Source organism: Cyprinodon tularosa, unplaced genomic scaffold (assembly GCF_016077235.1).
Source record: "Cyprinodon tularosa strain WSP-4 unplaced genomic scaffold, ASM1607723v1 ctg941, whole genome shotgun sequence".
Taxonomy (NCBI): Eukaryota; Metazoa; Chordata; class Actinopteri; order Cyprinodontiformes; family Cyprinodontidae; genus Cyprinodon; species Cyprinodon tularosa.
The window spans coordinates 71,095-90,419 of record NW_024039720.1 but is presented as its reverse complement, the minus strand read 5'-3'; the positions used below and the strand labels follow the sequence as shown (position 1 = coordinate 90,419).

Sequence of the window (19,325 nt, the reverse complement as noted above, 5' to 3'; positions counted from 1 at the left end):
TGTGTGTTTTTAGGTAGACAATTTTAAGATCCGTCCAGGTACAACAGATAAAAAATATTGCCTTTTGGCTAATTCTGGTGCATTTGCAGGAATACTTAATATTGTACACTGTCCCTGTCAATAAATAAATAAATCTAAATACATTGTAATTTAGGAGGAGGAGGAATTTTGCCTTTTGAGTTTCTTTTTATACACAGTCAGAGATACAAAATAATACAACACAAATTATTACCTTCTAAAAATGAATTATGGCACATGTCCACCTCAGTCAAGACTGGGGGACAGAGTCAGTACAGAACCTAAAGAGGGGAATCAAAAAATAAAACAAGTGTGAAAAATTTTAATCATATTGTGAAGTAATTAAAATTGGAAGAAGAATCTAAATAACTGGTGCGGTCCTTGTTTTACCCACCTAAATTTAGATGTATTCAACTGGACAGTCATTTCTAAAAGGGCATTGATAAGGGAATCGCAGCAGCGTGTGTGCAAACCAAAGGAACTGACTTTATATCGTTTGTAAAATTGAAAAGGGAATTAAGTTTGGTTAATTCAGATACATTTAGGTTGAGACGCTTTTATGATTCAGACATCTGAATGCATCTTTCACAAGAGGGAGGAAAATTGATAGAAATAATCTGAGGGCAAACAGAAAATTAGCCTCCATAATTGTCTCTAGATTTTGCATTAAAAACTATAATAGAAATGACTCGCTTTACATCAAAAGAGACTAGAAATCCAATAATTACTATTGAATAATCCGATGATAATAGTTTAACTTTATTGATCTCACATTGGAGAAATTCACCTCTGCATTTAACCCATCCATTTGGGGAGCAGTGGGTTGCCATTGTATGGCACCCGGCGAACCCAGATTGGAGCAATAGGCCAAGACTTCCTCTGTGGGAATACAAATGTCATTCCCATGTTTTTTGGTATTTCCTCATAGCTGAGCCTTCTGAGAAATAAATGCTGCAAATGACCAGTAATGTTAAATACATACACCAGTCATTTTGAGAAAGGAATCTATTTTGATATCTTAATGTTTTTTTTTTATTAAAATCTTAAAGCAGTGGTTTAGCTATATTTTAAAAAAAATTATCTGATATATCTATTTGTGAGGTGTGGTTACAACCCATGACTGATAAATCATTCAAACTGCATCGACTTCTTTACTGACTTACTGAGACAATCTTGTAGAGCAACAAAATGTTTTGGTAGCTTTTGAACTGTACTGAACATCAGATTAGACTCTAATCGAATTTGTACATTAGATTAGCCTGAAATCTAATTCACAGATACAGCTATTTGTTTGAGCCAATTTGCCTAATTTCTCAGCACAAAGCATCTTTATCTCCTCAACCTTCCTCAGTTTCCTTGCATAAGCAATTCCCTTCATGTCCAATTATATTATTTCTGTTGAATAATCCATCCATCCAATTTCTTCCGCTGTATCCGGGGCTGGGTTGCAAAGGCAGCAGTCTAAGCAGAGATGCCCAGACTTCCCGATCCACACACACCTCCTCCAGCGACACCAGGCCAGCTCAGTGACATAGTCCTTCCAGCGTGTCCTGGGCCTTCCACGAGGCCTCCTCCTAATATAACATGCCTGGAACACCTCCCAAGCGCGGCGACCAGGAAGCATCCAGAATAGATGCCCGAGCCACCTCAGCCAGCTCATTTCATTATGGAGGACTCTACTCCGAGCTCCTTCGGGGTAACTGAGCTCCTCACCCGATCTTGAAGGGTCAGCCCAGCCACCCTATGAATGAAAACTAATTTCTGCCGCTTGTATTCACGATTTTTTGTCCTGTCATTCATCTCATGATCTGAGTAATGACCCAGTAGGGTGGGAACGTAGATAGATCGGTCAATCAATAGCTTTGCACCCTGAGTCAGATTCCTCTTCACCGCGGCAGTACAATACAGCGACCGCATCACAGCTGACGCCACACCAATTTGTCTATCGATTTCAAACTCCATCCATCCCTCACCCGTTAACACAACCCCAAGATACTTGAACTCCTCCACATAAGACAACGACTCTCCACTGACCTGAAGAGGGGAGTCCACCTTTCTCTGGTGGAGAACCATGGCCTCAGATTTGGAGGTGCTGATCCTCTTCGTGGCCACTTCACAACCGGCTGCAAATTGCCTCAATGCACGCCCCAGGTCCTGGTTTGATGAGGCCAAAAGGACATCATCTGCAAACAGCAGAGATGATATTCTGAGGTTCCCAAACCGGACATGCTCCGGTCCCTGGCTATGCATAGAAAATTCTGTCCATAAAAGTAATGAACAGAACTAGTGATAAAGGGCATCCCTGCGAAGACCAATAAGCACTGGGAACAGGTCTGACTTACTGCCGGCAATGCAAACCAAGCTTCTGCTGTGGTCATACAGAGACAGACAGCCCTTAACTATTTTCTATCTATGGAAACCTGGTTGACTGCATAAAGTCATTGACTTTACAGGATCTGCTCATAAACCATCTAGTTCCAGTAGACATTTCCTTGCATTGTGTTGTTGACTTCATAGAAATCCCTCACAACGAGCTTTCATGTGCTGAAAATGTGTTGTAAAAAATGTTCTTATGGTTTTCTAAGATGGACTTATTGAAATTAAAAGAAAAATTAGTAACTTGGTTATGGTATGTATTTCCCAACGTACTGCACAAAAAGAAGTGCTGTGCAGTGTACATTTTGGACATCCTCAGGTCTTAGCAAATGAGCGCACAATTTTCAAAGTTGATTTAGTCTTATAGAAAGCCTAATATAGCAATTTAAAATCGCATTTATGGCCACTGTCATCCACCATACAGTAGATGCCTGAGCTGTACCATTTCACTTTGACCTGCAGTGTATCATGGGAAATGGAGGGAAGTTTGATGTTTTTAGCTGTAAATATGGCTTTGTTAAACTTAGATATGCTCAGTTGGTCTGGTTTTCACTAAATAAAAACAAAAAGAGCTTTTTCATTTCCCAAGGCTGAAGACCCTATAGATTTCTTCTTAACAACTGAGAACTTATTTCTTGAGACCTGAGGGTGTCCCAAAGTGGACTCTGTATTTCCGTCCTCCCAAGTGCTTCTGACATTTTTCAAAGTTAATATTAACCTAAAAACCTCAAAACCACATCATCTTCTGTTTTAAAGAAGAAAGTTTTGCTGATCATAGTTTGTAGTTCAGATCACTGTAGAAACTTCTGATTCAGCTAAAAGAAAAGTTTTTGAATATGCTCATACTTAAGACTGTCCCACATGCATCCACTGTCACTGTTCAGTTTCCCCTCTGGCTCTAAAAGGCTTAGTGCTGCTTGTGCCGACCTACATTGGATCTGCAAATGGATTCCTTGCACTACCAAGCTTCTTGGGGAAAGTAGACTGCAGTGTTTAATAGGGAGGAGGAGTTCATTCTCAGCAGTATTACTGCCGGGAAATGTTTTGTTTGTGCAAGCACAAGTAAACACTTGGATTTTGTTTTGCAGTTATTCTGCTTGAGAGATATAAAAACAAAAATGTCACATTTGGGATTTCTGGACACAAACTGAATTTTTGATGTACTGCGGACAGTTTGCTCAGACCAAATGTTTGATTTACAAGCATACACTGGATTTATCTGACACATCTGGTTAGCTCCCAGGTCTTTCAGAAGGTAGACCTCTTTTTACTTTTGAAGTAGCCAATTAACCTAACAGTCATGTTTTTGGACTATGGGAGGAAGCCAGAGTACCCAGAGAGAACCCACACATGCAAATTCCATGGACAAAAGCCCCAGGCTGGGAATTGAACCCAGAACCTTATTGCTGCAAGGCAGTGGTGCTACCTACTGCACCACTAAGCAACCCCTGCACAGGCATCCCACCAAGCAAAAATGGGTTTGAACAGACATTGTAAACACAACATGATTTACCTCAAACGACGTCTACATTTGGTTGAAAGGTGAAAACCCGTCATTCTCAGATCGTTGAAAAGACGTTTGAAACCCAGTTTTAGTCTAAAAACCAACGTCTTAATGTTGTCAGGTGTTTTGGGGAGATACAATTGGTCAACAAGCCAAAGAAATGGAGGTGAGAGAGTTTGGAACTACTAACTTAGCTTCCAAAAAGAGGAAGGTCCGAGATCAATTAAAAAAGGCACAAGAAGATGCCTTAGTTTTGCCGTTGGTGTAAACTATAGCTGGAGCTACAACTCAGAAAGCATTCTGAGCTTTAGCATGTGAGAACATGTGATTTCTCATAGTGCTGCTGGTGTTTGCAAAGCTTCCAAACCATATCCTCTTGGCCGTTTTCTACGAGGCATTTCAGCATGGTCGGATTGGTCTCAACTTATTTAGGAGCTGCATCAAATGCCACCATCTGGCCTTCTGGTGGTTCAGCAGTAATGCCTGAAGATGGCACCGCATTGGTTTTTGTAACTCATTGTGCCCTTTGCTGGGGTTCTATTTAGGCTCACAAAGGGCAAGCTAAACCCTATCAGGAGGGACACCTTGAGTATATAGCGGGGGTGTCAAACTGGTGCCAGAATGGGCCGTGTGGCTGCAGGTTTTCTTTCCAACCAAGCAATAGCACACCAGACTCCATTCAACTCATCAAGTCATCATGTTAAGACGGGACTCACTTGAGAAGATGACTGGAGTCTGGTGTGCTATTGCTTGGTTGGAAAGAAAACCTGCAGCCACACGGTCCTTTCTGGAACCAGTTTGACACCCCTGGTATATAGCCTTATTTTATAATAATCAGCTGGATATTAGTTTTTTTGCTAAAGGCGTATAATGTGACTATGTACCTTAAAAAAAAAAACGAACGTGTCAACTTTATACCCAACTAGATTAGTTTTTCAAAGCAATGATGACTGCAGATGGGTAATTTAGCTCGCTCCCCCAAACGCAGTGGTAATGATGTTGTTAAGGAGGAACAGGGAAGAGCAGTGTAAGCCACGTGAACTCTAAGTGACTGCCAGGTGGCCTCTCTAAGAGATGCTGGCAGACCTAATGACAGCTTGTTGTCATTGGCCTCTGTGGATAGAACAGGGGCAAAGAGTGTCAGGATGGAGAGAAAAAGTAAATAACGGTAATGTACGGCTCAGAAGAAAGAAACCCGGCAGCTGGTGGGGGAAAAAAAGAGAAGAGTCGCGAGGGGGCTGAGTATCTCTGGGTAGAGCTTTTTCATCCGCAGAGCCAGCAGAGGTGTGCCTGAGCAGCTCAGCTCTCTGATTGTTGAGGCCAGACACTGCTCTGTTCCCTCCCCCGCTGAAGAAAGAGGTGCTGCAGGAGCATCAGACCCAGACAGCACCAGACTGAAACACAGAGACAGCATTTTTCTGCTGCTTCCACCTTGTTGAAATCTCCAGAGCGTCCAAGGACAGACTTTTCTTTTTTACCCAGCTCTGATTTACAGCATCTTCAACTGCAACTGGGCTTAGATTTTATTTACATACAATTTACTTTTTTTTTTTTTTATTCATCATCTTAAAAGGAATCACTGAGATTTCTGAGATCCTGTAATTGCATTGATCACACTGAGGAGGACGACTCGGTCAGCATGGGCAGACAGGGACACGATAGCTCAGCCACGGCTCCTGGGATGCGCATCCAGTGCTCCCAGAGCAAAATGAGCCTTTCTGCGTCGTTTGAGGCGCTGGCTGTCTATTTTCCCTGCATGAACTCCTTTGATGAGGAAGATGGAGGTAAGATGCTGCCCTGAGACACTGACAGTTAGAAATTAGGAGCTTGGTTTAGAAAAGGATGCACAGATAAGAACTACTCTAGACTTAAAGAAGAAACCTGAAATACAGTAAAGTTCAGTTATGCATGAAGTGGAAGGTTTTAACCTGCCGTGGTGTTTTTTGTGTTTGGTTTTGACAGTTGAAGCAGAGATGATGATCTAATTGATGCTGAAAGAGTCTGGTTTGTTTGATTAGCTGAACGGATGTTGATGAGCCCACGAAGGGTTTTTGTTTATTTTTAATTATGTGCATGGATTAGGTTAGGACACTGCTATTCTCCCATGCTTTTTTCTAATCTACTTATCTTTATTGTTTTTTATTACCAAGCCTGCAGTGTGTTAGGAAGCAATGATTCATATTTATTGGTGATAAATAAACAGAGTATCTTGCAGTTATATACATGCGGGTCCGTGCCACATGACTGAGGCTAATTTGCAGAAATGTTCCGCTTCGTTTGAAATGGAGGGTTTTTGAGTTCATTGATAAGATCTGAGTCGTCACTGATTGGCTGAGAATGTTTTGCTACAGACGTCAGAGACAGCCTCAGTCAGTGCATCTTCTATTGAAACATCTGAAGAGCAGGAAGAGGAGGTGGAGGCCAGGTCAATAGCTGAGCTTTCAAGGCTAAAGAGCTTCATCACTGTATACTGTCTGTTTGAACAAAGACGGGAAGAGAATCACAAATTACATCTGGAAATAAAATATTAGTGGAAGCCGTTAAATAACCAATTAAACAATCTGTGAACAATTTGCATCTCTCCAGGGTAAACAGTAACCCGATAAAAAGGTAGAACATTAATTAGTGGCTGTAATTGTTCCATTGTTTACCTAAGTCTGAAATTTTTGGACTGCATGCATAAATGACAGAATAATCAAGTAATATACTGTAAATCATTTGATCAGAGTCAAGAATTAAAAGAGTCCTACACAGTGATAAACCAGAACAAGAGGTGCAAACAATGCGGGGAAAATTGAAATAGGTCTGTGTTCACCTCATCAACTCTAGAGGTTTTGCCGGTTTGATATAAAAAATTATAATTTATACTTTTTCTTATTTTTTTTCAAAGTAAGACACAGCATGTCGACAACAAGCAAACATTTAAGCCTGTATCCCCAAAATAACAATTCAAGAGATGACAGACCCCCCCTTAAATACATGTAAATACTTCACACTGTATCTATACATATCAGGTAAAGTTTTTTTTATTGTATTTATTAATTTTATTTTGCATATTAATAATAAGTATATGAAACATCAACATATTTCATAGGTCATTCATTTACTTTAATTTACATTTATGTATTTCATCATGTATTTTGGTCCCTCATATACCTGAAGTTTCTCATCACAGTGACTGAAAACCATCTGATGACGCCCCAGTCGGTGTCTCCTGACCCCGACTTTAAGAACTATCGGTTCAAAATTATAAGATGATTAATTCCATAAATATAGTTCCATAGTATTAGTTTGCCATACATGCCTTTATAAATGCTGATAATCTTGCAATTACCAGTTTCTGTTGGATTTAAAGATACTAGCCACTACTATTTTTGTCAAAGCAAATACTTTTTTAGAAATAGTAAATCCAAAGATAGTAGAGAATGAAAATTATCTTAATTAAACAAAATATTTTACTATACAAAGAGTTATTTTATAACTTTTGACGGGTCCAAAATGTGTATTTCTGGTTACAACAACTGAAAGACATGAGAGAGGTCGCTCAGGTGTTTCCAGATGCTAGTAGCTCTGTGATAAAGCTTTTTTATCTGTGTTTTATTTCAAAGATTAGCATTAGCGGACCTAGCAACATGCTAACAAACAGTATGAGCTGAACGTAAGTGGGCTAGGAGGAGTAAACTTGTAGCCATCACTTTTTTAATAATTTCATCTGTTTAAAAACCTGCAGCACTTATTTCCCCATTTTTTTCCATTTGCTGTAGTTCTTTAAAATAAAACCAGAAATAATCAAAGTGTGTTCATCAGATAGTCACTGGAACATCATTGGAAATTAGTATTAGAAAAGGAATAGGGTTGCCAACCGTCCCTTATAAAACAGAATGATTCCGTATTTAGAAATAGAAATACCTGTCCAGTATTTAGTGGAAAAGTAACGCACTTTGTCCCGTTACTGTAAGAGTAAAAAAAATAGTCAGTAAAAAGCTAATGGAAAATGAAGAAGGGCACGTTAGAAACTAAAACTAAACAAAACTAAAGGTAAACTTTTTCCCGGTTCCTGTCCTGCATTGTGACCAATAAGCTGACAACATATATGTAACTATCTAGTATACCCTGATCCCATTGGTCGAGCCAAGTGTCGCTCACGGAGAAGATGCTGACGCTGCTTTTGGAGGCAGTGCGCCTTTGAATAGTTATGCTCCTCTGAAAAAAAAAGGATGCAGAAATATAGGGAGGAATGGGAAAAAACAAATACCAGGGTGGAAAACGTATGCAATAATGAATATAAAGCACACTGCAAAAATTATTTCACACACAAAGGGGGCTAAAAAAATCACCACGCCAGGAGGGGTGAAGGCAATCGGGTCAGCTGGCACACACATGAGATGTCCCTTTTTTTTTTCTTTTTTTTTTTTAGGGAGTTGGATACCCTAATCTCTGACAATATTTAGTTTTGCTCTTATAAAAAAAACAAGGTTCTTGAATGAATAAGGAACATGATTTTCTTTGTGTTCTGGGTGATTTTTGGCCAAGAGAGGAGAGGCAGACTGCTTTAGCTTGTTTAGATGTGAGTATTTCTGTCAACCATGTAGTTCTGGACTGTGGAAAAGTAGCAGCAGGTTTGCTGGGGGGAGGCAGTCAGCTGTCTTCTTGGATCAATTTGGAGGCTTTGAAGTGGAAAGCATTGAGGACTGAGGTGGAGTACGAACCCACTGTGTCTCCTGCAGCACAATATGACTGTACTCCATGTTCTATTAGGCGTATACACAGTCAGAATCCTTATATATCAGTTGAATTTTGCGTGATCCTTTCCAAAAAATATTGCTGCTAATAAAAGGTGGAATTCCAATATATAAGATTGTCTCTTTTGGAGGATGTCAACAATAAAGCCAGATTTGTTCTGACATGAATTCATAGTCTGGGTCTCTTTTTTTTCTCTCTCTTTCGTGTCTGACTGTCTGGGCAGAAGCAGGAGGCAAGAAGTTGCGCAGCACGGTCCAAAGGAGTACAGAGACGGGCCTGGCGGTGGAGATGAGGAGCAGGATGACTCGACAGGCCAGTCGGGAGTCCACTGATGGGAGCATGAACAGCTACAGCTCAGAGGGAAAGTAAGGGCAGCCATTACATAAGAATTATTAACGGCTTTAGTTTAAATTCTGAGGCAGTTCCTCACAAGGTTTCAAGCTCCAGTTTTTGTTGCTGAAAGGTGTGCAGCCATCGATGTCCTGACTTTCATCTGATCTTTCTCTTTCAGCCTCATCTTCCCCGGTGTGAGGCTTTCCTCGGACGCTCAGTTCAGTGACTTCCTGGATGGTCTGGGACCTGCCCAGCTGGTTGGACGTCAGACTTTGGCTACTCCACCAATGGGTGAGAAAAACATTTTTTAATGTATTTTTTTTTTTTAAAGGAAGGAATACTTTTAAAAGAAGGTGGTATTTACTTAGTTTGATCTTTTTTCAGGCGACATCCAAATAGGCATGGTGGAGAAAAAAGGAGCCCTGGAGGTCGAGGTCATCAGAGCTCGTGGCCTTGTGGGCAAACCAGGATCTAAGGCACTGCCAGGTAATTTATGTTCACAGAGAAACCAAAAGTTCAGGTGACATCAGTGATTCAGAGACACTTGATAAGCAAATATGATATAAAACATAGTTGGACCAAACGTGCCACAGTTAGATATATATAACTGCAAACTGTCAATATGTATTCAAATTACAAAGAAATAAAGAGATGAAATATATGTATTATAATAGTTATATAATGTCCTTATTTTATTCACAGAAATATGTCAGAGAATTTCTTAATTAGTTCTCTATTTAACTGTTTAAGTAGACTTTAAAGCAGAGGTCTTCAACAGGGGATCCGTGACCCCTAGGGGGTCCTCGGAGGTACTGCATGGGGCTCATGAAAGTTTTGGTTTATATATATTTATATTCCTCCCCATAATTTTTTCCACTAATTGAAATGCCTTTAAATCCACATTAACATGAATTCAACACACAGATAATAAACAGATAAATGGAGGCAGAAGATGTCTTTCAGTCATCAATGCACACATTCAGCGACACACAGGAGCTCTTTCACGCTGGGCACAGTTTTATTCACAACACCTGTCCCATCAACCAGGAATCAGAAATACTTTAATAATCCCAGGGAGGAATTACTTTAGTTACATGACTCCATCTGTAACAGAGTGACTTTAGGACCAATTTGATATGACACAATTTCATGCAATATATATAATTAGGGGGTCACCGATCCATCTCGCCATCAGTTTTGGGGTCCTTGGCCTGGAAAACATTGAAGTCCCCTGCTTTAAAGGAACTGAATGAGTTTATTCTAATCTATCTGAACATCAGTTCATCTGCAGGGTTAGAATCAACCAATCAGATGTTAGATTAATTATTTCACTGTTTGCTGTGGTCATCTTATGCATTTCACTGATTATTTATGTGTTTATTAATTACTTTATATTGATAGTGATGAACATACATAGGTATTTAATGATTTCGAAGGGTGTTTAGGGTTCTTGAGGTGCTTTATACAAAACAAGCAAATCAGCCAGATTGTAATCCGTCTTCCTTGTTTTTGTCCATTCCAGCACCATACGTAAAGGTCTACCTTTTGGAAAACGGAGCCTGCATAGCCAAAAAGAAAACTAAAGTAGCAAGAAAAACGCTGGATCCTCTCTACCAGCAGCAACTGCCGTTTGAGGAGAGTCCAGGAGGAAAAGTTTTACAGGTTAGCCCAAAACCTCCTTAAAGTTTCCCAGGGAAACATTAACATCCAAAATATTTGAGCTTTTTTTGTAACTATTTTTATTCTCTCATGTTTTTTTAGGTCATTGTCTGGGGCGACTATGGACGTATGGACCATAAATCCTTCATGGGAGCAGTCCAGATCCTGTTAGACGACCTGGACCTGTCCAACATGGTGATTGGCTGGTACAAGCTCTTCCCTCCTTCCTCACTAGTGGACCCTACTCTGGCCCCACTGACAAGAAGAGCTTCCCAATCCTCACTGGACAGTTTCTCTCGATCATAGCAGCGTGTGGACTAATAGCGTTGTTGTAGCAGCCAGTGTTGCGATTACAGGTCACGAGCCCCGGTTACACTGCATGCTTGATGTTGTGTCTTCTGAGCCTGTTTCTAGGGGCGCGAACGTGATCCTGTGTTTTAAGCAAAAACGTTGCGCACATTGTGCACGTGGCAAAGTGTGTTGCAAGCACCCAGCGGCAGGGATTGCCAGGTGTTGTTGTCATTCGGAAGAGGCCGGGATGAACTCCTTAGCACGAGGAACTTCTCAGTTCCAGGTTTTCTTCCAATTTGAAGCCATGGGGGCCGACACTGGGTACTAATAAATGAGTTCAACAGTGGCCCCTTTAGAATGAAAAAAAAAAATCAATGAGTTGTTTTGATTTTTTTTCTCTTTTCCGTTTCCTTTTTTCTTTTGTTTCTTTAAATGTCTGCGGTACTTTTATCTGAATGGGGTGACGGTGTTCCCGAACACATGCTTGGTCACACCATGCCAACAAACGTAGCTAACATGCAGTTGAGGAGACCAACATTTTCCAAAGGGGGTGTGTTCGTGTGTCCTCCTACCTGCAAGAGAAATGCATTGCATCCTCTTGGTCTATGTGCTGACCCGCTGTTGCTGGTAAACCACCAGATAATCAGGGGCAAAACTGAAGTGGCCTCCAACAACACCCCAAAATAAACTGCATCAATCCCAACCCCATAAAAAGTACTATGGTATTTTTCACTTCCTTTCTCTGCTGAAAATCCTATAAGAATCCAATTCTGATATTATTTTCCCTTTCAGTTGATTTGCATGGGCACAAACTTAGCTGAATAATAATAAAAAAGAATTCTATTTATTTTTTGAGGCTGTAACTTGCAAAAAAAAATGAATAAAACTAAAAACAGATCAGCCATTTTCAACAATTTATATTATTTTTCAAGAAGAGTTTCACTAGTGCATGGTTTTCAAAGGGAGTGAATGCAACATTGTGACAAAAAAAGACAGTTTATCATTCTTTTTAACCATGAGTCATAAGTCTGTGTTTTTAAAACAATCAGATTAAGGGAACTTTAAAAAAATATATATGTTTGGAGTTATTTAAGAAAAAAATGACAATGAGAATAAATGTTAGATATTTATTTCATTGTAAAAGGCTAAAGCCTTAGAAAGATTAATGTAATGTGCAAATTGTACATTTCTCTTTTTCTTCCTTGTCCCAGGGTACTTCTCTTTGTGGTATTCGCTGCTACCATCAGTTAGTCCCCTGAAACTGTCCAAATTTAAGGACTCTTAGTTACTTTACACTTCTGCATTGTTTTAATGCGCATTTTTGTTTCGAACTGAATTTGATTTTACAAGCATGTTGAAAAGGATTTTCTGCAACATGTCTTGGGCACACCTTACAGTAACTCAGCATGTTTTTGATAACGATGATATTTGGACTTTTTGCAGATTCTTGTACAGTGCATGTGAATTTTATTACTTTTCTCCCTCACGATTAATTGAGCAGTGAATAAGTTGTTGGTCTTCCACGGCCAGGTATAGAAGTTTGATTACAGAGGATTAAAAAAATACATTCCACCCCCCCTGAAATCGTATTTTCTTTCAAATTTCTGAGGGAAAATAGAAAAGAAGAACGAGAAAAAAAAAAAGTTTTATATTTTATCAAAGCAGGCAAAATAAATGTGATTTCAAAGTATATTTATTTTGATGCTGTTGACAAACAAACATGCAAAAATGATCCTTTTCTGGTGCACCAAGACATCTGTACGTAATCAAGGGGCAGCAACCATGCAAGAGCTGCAGGAAGCTGTGGTTCAGTTTTACAAGCACTCTTAGGTGAGGATGAGCAAATCACAATTTTAAAAGAAAAATAAGGGACATTGCCACAGAAAATTTGTTTTTTTTTTCTTCTTTTTTTGAATGAAAATGAAATTAATTTACTATATTTTTGTTAGTTTTACTTTGAAGCCAAGACCAATTTATTTTTTATTTTCTATTTTTAGTAACTTACAAATACTTCCCATGTTTTGGGAGGTATACAAGTCTTACAGTTGCAGTATGTCTGAATGAAATGGAACCGAGGCATTGTTCCTTTTTCCACATGAGGAAAAACATCATTTTAATAAAATAATAAAAATCCACCTCAACTGTGTAACAGAATACAGAATATATTTTCAATTTAAAGCTCACTGTACATACCTTTAGATGTCAGAATCTGAATTAAACAATAAGCAGATCATATATTCTCCTTTGGAGCAGGGAAAATGCCTCAGGATGAAAAAGACATATGTTATTTATCCTTTTGAATGCCTTTTTGATTTTCTCTTTTTGGTGCAATGTGTTAATGCCAAGGCTATGTCTTGGCGAAGTATGGTTGAGTACAGAGATTTATGTAAGTTATTTTTCAAATTAAAAATAAAAGAAATTGATATTACATTGATACAAATTGTTGTGTATTGATTTAAAGCAACCAGAGCAACAAAGCAGCCAAACTGCATAAAGAGTTTGGAGAAACCGAAGCGGAGGAAGTGTTTTTAGCTTTCAGATGGAATTTATTTTATCTTTCAATCAACTACGAAAAGATATGCTGAGGATGTTTGGAGAAAAGCTCAAAAACAGCAGCTGATGGAGGGAACCAAGAGGAGAGCTTAGAAGTTTACGAGGTTCTGATGTGACAAAAAAATAATGTTGTAATGTAGCGTTGATGCATCTTTTGGGTCCAAAGTGGAGCAGCTATCCATCTTCTGCAGTTTCTGGAACATCTTGCAGAAATACACGCTGATCCATGTACCACATGTGTTCTGCCTAAAATCCAATATGGTTGCAGGCGGGTTATCTGGGCTGACTTTACATTATGATAGCAAAGTTTCACATTTTGGATTAAGGACTATATGGAGTTAATTGTGTTCCCTTATTGTCGCAAGCAAAGAAGAGGAAATAAATAAAATAAAAAAATCACATTTTACAAGTGTTATAGTTTTTATATTTTTTATTTAAAGTCATAGGGAATCATATTTAAATGTCAAACCATTCTGGCATAAACATGCATATAAATGTACTCTTTATCAGACCATATTGTCCCAAAATTTAGAAAATTTCTATTTAAAAATAAAATCCTGTCGTAAAATCTGTGGGTTTTTTTCTTCGTTATGTTACCCAGGCCAGTTAGTTATGCGTCAGCCTGAACACCTAAATTCGGCCAATCATATATCAACGGGCATCTGTAAATTAAATATTTTGGTCATAGCCTCTTGATTCATATGTCGCAGCTAATATGCGCAACGGTTGAAATCAGAATCATTTCCTTTCCATTGAGTTCCATCCAAGTATTCAAGGGGACGGACGTCTGTGTCTTCAGCAGGCTAGAGCTAACAGAGCTACATTCCACCCCCCCTGAAATCGTATTTTCTTTCAAATTTTTGAGGGAAAATAGAAAAGAAGAACGAGAAAATTTTTTTTTTATATTTTATCAAAGCAGGCAAAATAAATGTGATTTCAAAGTATATTTATTTTGATGCTGTTGACAAACAAACATGCAAAAATGATCCTTTTCTGGTGCACCAAGACATCTGTACGTAATCAAGGGGCAGCAACCATGCAAGAGCTGCAGGAAGCTGTGGTTCAGTTTTACAAGCACTCTTAGGTGAGGATGAGCAAATCACAATTTTAAAAGAAAAATAAGGGACATTGCCACAGAAAATGTGTTTTTTTTTTCTTCTTTTTTTTGAATGAAAATGAAATTAATTGGCAGCGCACACACTCACACCTAAGAAGAATATAGAGAACCCAATTAACCTAACAGTAATGTTTCTGGACTGTGTGAGGAAGTCGGAGTACCCAGAGAGAACCTCCACATGCTCAGGGAGAAAATTCATACTCCATTCAGAAAGCCTCCAGGCTGGGAATCGATTCAAAACCTTCTTTCAAACATTTATCAATTAAATATTCATTAAAAACAATCACTCTGTTCTGAAAATATAGTTTGCAAAAATACACAACCAATCAGAGCCAGAAGGAAAGTCTGAACAGTGTGCTGCAGCTGTGGATAAAGAGCTGAATAAATATGCTTATTTAGAAAAAGTAAACCAACACTGGATACTTAGGTGAAAGGATTTTGGACATTTGAAATCTAATTGTACTTAAACAAACACAAAAGTTGTTCTTTTACTGAGTGCTATAAAAGGAAAATAAAAACAGGCTGGGATTCATTCCATAAGTTCCCCACTTAGGAAGAGGTTTCTGATACCATGACAGGTCAAATAGATTTCTCATCTAATCTACGCTAAAGCAAATGTTTTCTATCAAGTCCTCAGGAAAATCTTGAAACTGAAAGATATTGCAATGAGTTACTTTGGCTGGCATTCCTACTGCCATAAAAGGCAATTCACACAAAACAAAATGCATCTGACACTGTTTCATGTTTCCTTCTGGTTTTGAATATAAATAGAAATGACTGACCAATAACATGACTGAGGTTAAAAATGGGAGGGAGGTTCCTGTTTGTCTTGTATTTAAGTGGAATTCATGCCTGAAACAGGATTCAGTGACGCCTTATTTTATTTCCTTTGTTTTTTCAGGAAAAATGCATTTTAGGTTTTCTAATACAACAAGTCTGGCTGTTATTTGAGGAACTAGATATGAAGGAATAGTGCCCTGCTGTACTGAAGCAGAACTAATTGGGTTGGATGTAAATGGATTTGCATCGGACGCCTTTATCTTCCTTCTTTGGCACCTAGGCTGGATGTTCTTTGTACCGACCGTGTCCTCATAAGGTTTGTGATTCATGGAAAATCTCCTTCTCTAAATATCTACACAACCAAATGATCCAAATGAACTAAATGATTTTAGCCTTTTCTTCTTTTTACAGCTTAACTGTTCCTGTTTTATCTAAGAACCACACTGCAAAAAAAATTAAATCTCAACAAGCCATTTTTTTCTTAAAATAAATGCACTTTTTTCTTGAATTAAGGAGGCAAGTTAGACACTTTGCCAATGGAACAAGACAATTTACATTTAAAATAAGAATAAACAATTATATTGTCTCATTATAAGTGCATTTTATCCAATTATCTTATTTTAAGAGTAAAAATACGAATTCCACTGGCAAACCATCCTATTCACCTGCTCAAATTAAGGGTAAATACACTTAACGTAATACTTTTTTACTTGTTTTTAGATCATTCTTGCAGTGCATCTGCTCTACAGGATGCTGCTTACATGGACTTCAGTGAAGCAATGCTTTGATGAGACCGTTTCTCAGGCTTTAGATGTTTTCACCACTGGTGAAAAAACCAACTGGAGGAGGACCTTCCTCCTCATCCTCACCTGCATTATATCCAGCCTCCTGCTCAGCTCCCTGCTCCTCCTGTACCTCCTCTTTGCTGTGGACTACGAACTAACGGTGGCCGGTTGGATAACTGGCTGCTTTGGGATTTCATTAACTGTTTTCCTATTCCTTTCAAACAGAGTGAGATGTTTGGCCACTCTGTTTGTAATATCTATTTTCATGAAGAAGAGCAGGAACCTACTACTGACAGCTGGTACGAGTTTAGTTGTTCTTAAAAACATTAAAAACACTTTGAGGAACCTGCACCTCCTGACCAAGAGCATGATTTGCAACCTGAAGGCCAAGAAAGCATCCATTGTTGCACCGTTTAGTAACTATGTCAAGATGTTAGAATGGATCGGAGGCATTCTCAAAGGGGTTACAGACCTAGGAGTTGTCAACCTGGACTCGAAATTGAAGGTTTCCCCGAGTATAGAATCGGAAGTGTTCAGGTTGAAGCTGAGCGAGGCCGAGCAGAAGCTGAACGAGACCGTGAAATATGTCCAAAGTGTCATGGAAACCATGTCCTCTGTGACGGACAAGACTTTTCCCGCTGTCAGCTTCCTTGTGCTTATGATGTTCTTAGCTGTACGAATAAAAAAATACTGCAAGGATATGAAGTATAAAAACAGCTTTATCAGCAGGAAGTTTGTTGTGTTTGATGAGAAGCAGAAGGCTGAAGGGAAGCCTCATGTTCTCCCCCTCACCTCGAAGGAAGAGAAGCTTTATAAGTTCATTCCTTCGGCCCGGCCCACCATCAGTGAGGGGAAAGCTATCATGAAATTTGGAGCCCCAGTATTATCCCACTTTGTAGCTTGGACCTTATTTATAACCATGGATGCCGTGTTGTATTACTTTGTTGATATTATTACGAAAACGTTATCGGAGCTGAAGCCGTTCAACGTCCCACTGATGCTCAATTTCAAAGTAAGTTTTTTTTTTTTAAATGTGGTTATTTTCCCTTTACTCAATGGATTATACTGAGGGCTCACTCTCTTTTCTTTTCAGGGAATTGCTACTTTAATTGGCGTACCAATTGATGAGGAAAACCATCAAATGGATTTTTCCTACTCTGTGACCTTGTTTGAAAGGAGGTGTCTCCCCGAACCCGAGCTGCTGTTTTATACCTCTGTAGTGCCACTGAGCGCCATCCTCATCACCCTGCTCATAATGGCCATAATGGCGGCCAAAACCTCCCAGCTCAGGCTATTGGTCTGCGAGCAGTTCTTTTCCCACGCCTGTGACGCAAGGGTGGAGTTTCTACATAGAAAAATCCTGAGAAAAAGATTAAAGCTCGTCAAGGAAGAAAAAGAATCCAACATTAGGTCATATATTTCAAAGGTTTGCTTTTAGATTCATTGCACAGTAATAATCAGTTATATGTAATGTGCATGCATGAAAAACCACCTCTGATATAAATTCTGCTTTGTCTCTCATCAGCTACATTTCTGGTGTCCGATGCTCTTCCCACCCAAAGATGTACCTCAGAGTATCACTTAAGGATATGGATCTCTTTACCCATAATTCCATTAAGCACAAATCCATGCAGGTCTGTTTAGGACACTGGAGGAGTTTCTATTTACCAGGATGGCTCTTCTTCACGAGGAAAGAACATTGTTCTGGTTATCTAAACTCACCTTTTATTTTTGTACTGCATAGATGCACAAAGCCTGGAAAATTTTCCTTTTTTATGGCATAGATTAGGAATGTCCAGATCTGACCCAACGTATTGATCTGATGTCTCTCTTCTCAATGATTTGTTCTTGACAAAACTCAATATCCAAGTGTTGTTCGATGATGCGTTTAAGTTATTTTTTATCTAATCAAATCTTGCAGTTCTGTGGACAACAGCCCAAATAGCTTATTTAGCACCCTTGAATTTTTTTTCAGATCCCCTTTAGTCATCATGTGTACAGTTATTACTGTGTATAAGAACAGTAGTGATAACTGCAAAAACAGAGAAGCTGTGCCTTAATTTATTAATTCTATCTATCTAGTCAGCAGTGTCTAAATCCCGGTGGATTGTTATATCCCTAAAAATAGTCACTAAAAAAATAACTATTGAACAAAAAAAACATTATTTGCATTTTTGCTTTATTTATTTCTGTTCTTATTTTTACTAATTTATTCCATTTTCAATTCTTGTTTTACAGAGAGTTCGTTAAAGCTTTGACCCAAGTATTAACTGGATTAAAGATATCTTAAATGTTTGTTCAGGTCAATATTTGGCACTCGGAGTGTGTTTCTGCTACTTGTGTTGCTGAATTAGAAATGTGACCAGGACATGCTAACGGGAGTCTGAGCTCCCCTTAAACAGGAGAGAAAATTAGACTAAAAGTTTCAGTTTGCCAACAAAACAGATCTGACCTTCAACTGATCAGATATATTTTTTGGTTTTCCAATGTAGGATTTAATAATAGAGGGGTGGATGTTTCCTTATCTTTATCATTACTTTGCAAGCAAGTTTGGTTGTGGCCGGTTTGTCGGAAGCATCTTGCTACCAGTTAGCAACTAAGTGCTAGTAGGTTCCCAATGGGAAATTCCATTGGGACCAAGTAGCACTAAATTGGTGACTTAGAAACTACACTGTCAAGGAACGCTATGGACAGCGGAAACATGCAAGACGAGGAGAGTTTAGTGTCGGAGGTCATGGACGAGTCTCCTCTGTCATATATTTTTTATTTAGCGGAGGAACGCGGGGACAAATATGTTGTGGAAGAGGACGCCAGGGCAGCAGAAGCTTGGTTTGGTGTAGAAGGCTTACAGCCGTACATGTTTGAGCCCTTGCCTCGCAACGCTGCCAGTTCTGTTAGCTCTACGCCCTATTTTTTGTTTCAACCGTTGCATATATTAGCTAGAACATATCAATCAAGATGCTATGACTGAAAACACTTGATTGACAGATTATATATGATTGGCCGAATTTAGGTGTTTAGGCTGACGTATAACTAACGGGCCTGCATAAAATAAGGAAAAGAAAACACAGATTTTAAGACAGGATCTTTTTTTAAATGGAAATTTTCTGAATTTTGGGACAATATTGTCTGATAAAGACTATATTTATATACATGTCTAATGATT

General features: G+C 38.9%; 2 protein-coding genes across 38 annotated transcripts in view; both read left to right on the top strand.

Moving 5' to 3' along the window:
* rims2a (regulating synaptic membrane exocytosis 2a) overlaps positions 1-13,360 on the top strand; it is a 192,865-nt gene extending 179,505 nt beyond the window's left edge. For 34 of the 37 annotated variants that reach the window (XM_038275108.1, XM_038275114.1, XM_038275113.1 and 31 more), the window contains 5 exons: positions 8,865-9,006; positions 9,153-9,265; positions 9,359-9,460; positions 10,497-10,636; positions 10,736-13,360. In XM_038275108.1, coding sequence (XP_038131036.1) covers positions 8,865-9,006; positions 9,153-9,265; positions 9,359-9,460; positions 10,497-10,636; positions 10,736-10,939 — 701 coding nt within the window. In that variant the 3' untranslated portion in view covers positions 10,940-13,360. Of the gene's footprint in view, positions 1-5,257; positions 5,683-8,864; positions 9,007-9,152; positions 9,266-9,358; positions 9,461-10,496; positions 10,637-10,735 lie in introns of those variants that run through there. The other 3 variants (XM_038275135.1, XM_038275134.1, XM_038275109.1) reach the window with 3 other exon arrangements.
* A 2,124-nt stretch (positions 13,361-15,484) lies between these two features.
* Positions 15,485-18,081, top strand: LOC119776609 (dendritic cell-specific transmembrane protein). Its single transcript, XM_038275106.1, has 4 exons — positions 15,485-15,690; positions 16,095-17,171; positions 17,253-17,585; positions 17,685-18,081. The coding sequence occupies exons 2-4, from the start codon at positions 16,125-16,127 to the stop codon at positions 17,742-17,744; spliced, it is 1,440 nt and encodes a 479-aa protein (XP_038131034.1). The 5' UTR covers positions 15,485-15,690; positions 16,095-16,124; the 3' UTR covers positions 17,745-18,081.
* The last annotated feature ends 1,244 nt before the right edge of the window (positions 18,082-19,325 follow it).